This window comes from Melospiza georgiana, chromosome Z, assembly GCF_028018845.1.
Source record: "Melospiza georgiana isolate bMelGeo1 chromosome Z, bMelGeo1.pri, whole genome shotgun sequence".
Lineage (NCBI taxonomy): Eukaryota > Metazoa > Chordata > Aves > Passeriformes > Passerellidae > Melospiza > Melospiza georgiana.
In genome coordinates this window covers 21,754,217-21,760,216 of record NC_080465.1, presented here as the reverse complement: position 1 = coordinate 21,760,216, position 6,000 = coordinate 21,754,217, and the positions used below count along the sequence as shown (strand labels likewise).

The 6,000-nt window shown below is 45.5% G+C and overlaps 1 protein-coding gene across 3 annotated transcripts in view; it reads right to left on the bottom strand.

The window, feature by feature from the left end:
• Positions 1 to 2,320: 2,320 nt before the first annotated feature.
• Positions 2,321 to 6,000, bottom strand: part of HOOK3 (hook microtubule tethering protein 3) — an 85,857-nt gene continuing 82,177 nt past the window's right edge. For all 3 annotated transcript variants that reach the window (XM_058044615.1, XM_058044617.1, XM_058044619.1), the window contains one exon: positions 2,321 to 5,209. In XM_058044615.1, coding sequence (XP_057900598.1) covers positions 5,194 to 5,209 — 16 coding nt within the window. In that variant the 3' untranslated portion in view covers positions 2,321 to 5,193. The remainder of the gene's footprint in view (positions 5,210 to 6,000) is intronic.

Here is a 6,000-nt window from a genome sequence, read left to right as displayed (position 1 = left end):
TTATTTCACTCCAGCTGTGATTCAGACAAAAACAAATTTCCAAGGGTATTAATTAGAAAACGAGTTTGTTGGGCCACGCATTCCAGGAACAGGGAGTGTTACTCATAGGCTGAAGGAGACCTTCATGGTGCATGTGCGGGAGAGGATGTGCCCCACCACAGGCGGGTTCCAGCCGCGGTGCCCTGCGTGCTGCTCTCTGTGCTGTGTGTGCTGCGCTGTCCTGCCAGGCGGCAGTCCCCTGCTGGGGGGCTGCTATCCTGGGATCGCTGATGTTCTCCCGAGCCCTTTCCCGCACAGTCAGAGTGCCGGGTTCCGTTCTGCTGAGGGTGCCACAGGGCCGTTGTTGGGGGTGGAGCACTCAGAAAGGCATACAGCCATTCCAGTATTTGTATGTTAAAGTGGTAGGGAAAACGGTGGAACAGTGGAGTTGAAGTCCCTGGAAAGTTTTCAGGTATCAGTGTGGTCTGTCTGTAACTTCTGATCTGCTTTAATAAGAGATCTGGGTTGGTTTTTTGGAACCTTTTTAATGTTTTTGTCAAAGACAAAGAAAGGCCCTTGCACATGGTGGTGTGATAAACATGGAAAATGCATCCACCATCCACAATGTTTTAGTTGTGACTGCCTTAATTCCCTGGCACTGGGGGTTGGGGGAGTTTCCATCCTCTGCTCAGGTTGGGTTTCTGTCTTTGCACAGAGTTGTGCTCCTGTTAAGTTTACAGTTTATAGTTTGGTGCAGAAACCAAACATCCAGATGTGTGCACAGCTGCAGCTTTGAGCAGCTGTTGTGAGGGCCTAAAGGCCATTTCCTGCTACCAACAGGCAGAGAGGCTCCACTGCCTCCCAGGCCTAAACCAGGGAGCAGTGTGTGCATATGTACGGCGTACAGTGTGTGGAGGCCTTGCAGCTGCATCACTTAATCTTCTTTTCCCTGGCATAGCTGACCTTCAATTCCAGTCAGCCTGTTTTGCTGCATGGGTACTTTGCTGTTTTGAGGCTGTTTAATTGTTTTATCTCCTAAGGAAGATGAAAGGGTCTTGACACAGGCAATGGGCACAAGGATTTATTTGCAATGTTTATTATACATCATGTGCACAGTATATAGGTGCTCAAAAGTTATTTGTGAACAAATAGAGTAGAAGAGGGGAACTGTGCAGCTTCTGGAGTGTGCTTCCATCACACTTTTCAACTCAGCCCTCGCTGTCACCGCCTGCAACAGCTAATGCAACACAAACACCCTTGTGAGTACAAGTAGGGCCCTGCAGCTGTGGGGTGTGAAGGGGAGCTATCATGGGGAAAGAACCTGCAGAGCTGCATCCTCCCTGCGGGGCCAGCACCTGAGGAGGGGCAGTGTGAAGTGTGGGGCCAGGGGCACAATTCCCCTCATACCATCTGGAGCACAAGTCATGGCCTTGAAGTTGTCAGGGAGCAGAGCAGAGAGCGGGGCATGGAGGCCAGAATGAGGGAGGGATACCAATGCACACTGCAAGGGTGGGAGAGCTGGAAAAGGAAAAAGATGCATAGCAAAAACATTAGGACAGGGAATGACGATCTGATGTTTCAGAGGCAGAAAATGCTAGTTATGCCAAAGACGAGGAGTGGCAGGTGGGACTGAGGAGGGCAAAGGACCACCATGAATCACAAGCAGCTGGAAGTGAGGCTCTGGGAGCTTTCCTGCTTCCACCATTCACTGCCTGTAGTGCAAGAGGAAGCTGGCAACACCTTTGGTTCTCTCCTGCCCTTCGCAGACAGCAAACACTGCAGGCCAGCTTGCCCTCAGCCTCACAAGCTCTCCAGTCACGAAGGCTGGCAGTGCTGCCATGAGGGCACCCTCCCCTTTCGGATCCTGTCCCTTTTACAGCGCAGCCCCTGAAAGGCTGTGTCAGGGTCTCTGCACATCATTCTTAACCCCAGCAGCACACACCATGCTCATGGGCTCAGTATCTCTCACAGGCTGTTGCCTTCTCTTTCACAAAGATCAGGATTTGGTCTGAGACTGACCCAGGCCTCCTTCCCCAGATGCCAGAGCTGTTCATTAGTGCAGGATGGCAGGACAGTTGTTCCTGTCCACATTAGCAGTGTCTCTTTTCCCCACCTTTGGTGCTATCTGTTTTTACCAATCTTCCATTGGCAAGGGAAAATTTTCTTGCTTCAGTCACCGAGCCTTGACCCTCACAAAGAAAGCAAAGCAGCAGCAGCACGCACCGCAGGCGGGGTGTGTCCCAGCAGCAGTGAGGAGGTTGTGCTTTCTGATGCACCCTCCTTTGCAGAGCCCCAGGAAACACAGTTCACAACCAAGTACCAAATAAAGGAGGGACAAACATTTACATTTTATATAAGCGTTTATTTACAACTTGTTTAACAACTGTACACTCTTCTATCACCTTGGAAGCATTAGTGTATTTGACTGGGAAAAAATATTAAACTTTTTGATTCCAATTATCATTAGTGAGGTTTTTTTGTCTATATACAGGTATGTATATTAATATTGCTACCATAACAATCTGGTAGTTACACAATTTGTAGATGAACTGAAATGGGAAATTAATGTTTTGACACTCTAAGAATTCATTCTTTTACAGAAAATATATCACTGGCAACTTCACAAACAGTTATTACTTTGATAATTGATCAACATTTAATTCAGGACTGTCAAACAAGCTGCTACTAAGAAGGTATGAGAGTTTCTATGCAGCACAAATGAAGTTAGTATATCAGAGACATGCTGGAGATCTGCTCTGAGTTGAGAGCTCACAACCACTTCATGACAGAGATGCCAGGCTAATCTAGTTAAAGTAGCCAGCTCCTTGACTGGCTCCACCTGGCATCTCTCTGTTGCATTAGTAAACTCTAACAACTTTTGTCAAGCTAAACACACTTACATATAAATGTCATCAAGGCTCAAGAACAACTGATACTTAGTCTCTAATCTGCACAGACCACTTGGAGAAATGAGGTACTACTCGGCATCACTTTGGGACAGCTGTGGAGGCAGGTGTACAAAAAAAGCAATCCCCTCCTGCCCAGCACAGTGCCCTGATTTCAGGGATCCTGCACCCAGCCTGGCTTGGGGCAGGGTGTGGTCCCAGCCGAAGCAGCACTAGCAAATGAAAAACATACCATGCCTTTAACACCCAGCTAAAAGAAGTTTTACTAGTAACGCTTGCCCTGACACATAACAAGGGATCAATGGCTAGGACCTGGAAAGACACAAATCCTTCAGCTCTCTGCTGCACTCAGTCTGATGAAATGCTGCTGCCTCTGCTGCATCAGTCCTTGACTCATTATCACTAAACCCCAGATCCTGGCTGCAGGCCACGTAAGACTTCACTGTCCCTGGCCCTGGTGGACCAGGAAAGACATATATCCCCATCTGAAGCCTTTACGGACAGCTGTCAGCCAGAGCACCTGGTAGCCACAGCACTGATACAGTATCCAGAAGGGAAAACACCACAGCTCTCACTGGGATCCTAGTTTTATGCTTCACTTTGCTGCCTGGCCTGCTTGGAGTCCGTTCCTACCTGCCCATCCCGTTGCCAGGCAGCACAGACCACCATGCTCTGGTGGGGCACACATCTGTCCTTGCTCCACGTCATTCTGCACAAGGCCACGGACACTGTGGGATCAGGATCCCTGAGGACTGGACACAAGCGGGTGTCTCTGTGCCCAAGGTGTGGCTCTGTCAAAGCCCACCTGAGGGGCCAGGGACGAGGCAGGCACTGTGTGTGTGACCAGAAGAGACTGCAGAGACAAGTGGACACAACGCTTCTTCAGCGCGCGTGCTCCCACTGCAAGCAGGGCTGGAGGTTCTCCTACTGCCCAAGTAAGTAAAACTATTCCTGGAGGCAGCACAGTTCGTATCAATATTTCTGCCAGGATTAAGATCCAGGTGAGCAAGAATGAGGTTTCCCTTTAACTGGATTTAAATCAAACCTCTTACGGGATGCAGCATTCAGACTTTTCAGTTTTTCCAGCAAATCCTATGGCTTGAAAGCCCCTTTCCCTGTTCGTTATGTACTAACTCCTATACAATAAACCTCTTAACTTACAACACTACAGCACTCCCTTGTCTTCTGAATCTTGCCAGTACTGGATGTCCAATACAAAACAAAGATACAGTAGTACAAATGTGCAGATATTTAGGAATATTAAATAAGCAGCTTTTTAAATTAATATAGGCAGTACAAAGCATTTTGAGTTACACTGTCTACATATGGCAAATCTTATATCTAAACTTCAAAATACAAAGAAACAGCCAAGCTAGTGCAATTGGAAATTAAATAGCTAAGACTGTGACAAGAGAAAGAAAAAAAGAAAGGAAAAAAACAGTACAGGTGAAAAATAAACGATCCAAATTATAAACTGGCAAGGACAGTCTGCATAATACTGAAAGTATAGATGACTTTCATACTTATCTCCATTCATGGTCTTTCCTCAGATTGTTTTAACAATTGTACACAGATTGGAAAAAAAAAGTTTCCAAAATAAACCAACAACACAGCTCAAATGTAGAGATAAAAATACAACAGCCACAAGCTACTGTGTATATACATATTAAGGAAGCAGGCAGTGCCTGTGAACAAAATACCACCCGGTAGTTTGCCTGGCTCGGAGATTTTCAGATGAAACTTGCTTGGTTTTCTAAGGAAGTTGGGATCGCCAAGCAGCAATTCATTAGTCATTTCTCCTTGTAAAACACCTCCTTCGCTTTACTTTATTTGTTTAAAGATTCAAAGTGGATCCTTTAAGGGTGCGGGTGCTTTGAAATTTTAACAGTAACCAAAAGGCCTTTTTTAGGAACTCGTTAAGACTAGATTTTTATAGTTCGGTATATGAAAATGTTGCAGGAAGTCTGTGTGTTAATATTGTTAATCAGAATTAAATGAAGTGGACAGGCGGAAGTAAGATGGAGAGCTGACACTGCTCTGTCACTTTGCAGAATGCCTCCTGTTGAGTTGTGAATACAGGATTTCCTCTCTTCTAGCCTCATAGGAGACTTTTTGTGAAGAGAAAGAGTAAGTGGAAGTGGGAAATGGGAAAGCTCCCCAGGATGGTAAACTTCTCTGCAAGTAGATCCCCCTTTGAAATCAGATGGCCATGAGTCTTAAGTGTAGAACTGGTTAAGTTTTGGTTATGCAGTCTGGACAGAAAAGCAAGTCATGCACTGAACAGTCCCTGTTATAATAATGCTGCAGGTCATGCAACCACATCACTGCAAATAAAAGAATAAAGAAGAAAGTTAAAAAGCAGATAACATATTACTGTTGAAAAAAAAAAACCCAAAAGCCAAAAGAAACCAAAACAGAGAACAGAACAGGTCTTCTTCAAAGCAGTTTAGTAAGGCCACCTCTACTTAAGAGTTGTGCAAATTCACAGGGAAAATACCTTTGCCAAGCAACTGTTCAAATTAACAGGAAGGTTATAGGCCAATAATTGGAAAAGCAACAAAATAGCCTTGGTCAATATCTAAGTTTAGCTGTAATTAAACTTCACACACTTCTGAGTAAAATTCTTCAGGGCACCATTCTGGACTAATAAAGCTATGGGAAGTAAGTTTACACAGCAATGAGCAAGTCTCAGGAATTCCTGCTGTCTGTGAGTACAACTGTTAAAGCAAGATAAAGTGAAAGGTGCCCACCCAATTCTGCATGTGTTTACATGCTAAAAGACAATCAGTCACATCAACTGTCATGAGCTCTGAGCACCACTGAAGGCATTTAAATTTCATCAGAGCTCATCCTGTGCATGAGGCTCAGCATCACTGCCCCACTGCACTGGCAAGTTCTATCTCTGGCCTGCAAATACAGGTTTGAATTGCCAGAAAATGACACATGTTCTTGCTAAAGTAAGCTGAGTCAGAGTCACCAAGCAGTCAAGAGAGCATACCACAATACTGAGGAAGGGAATCTAAGTTTGGAAGACAATCAGAGAGGTTGGCACAGTACTCCATCCTCACTGATGCACCCTTTTTCCTGTGTACATTCCAGTGTAACTGGAATGGGA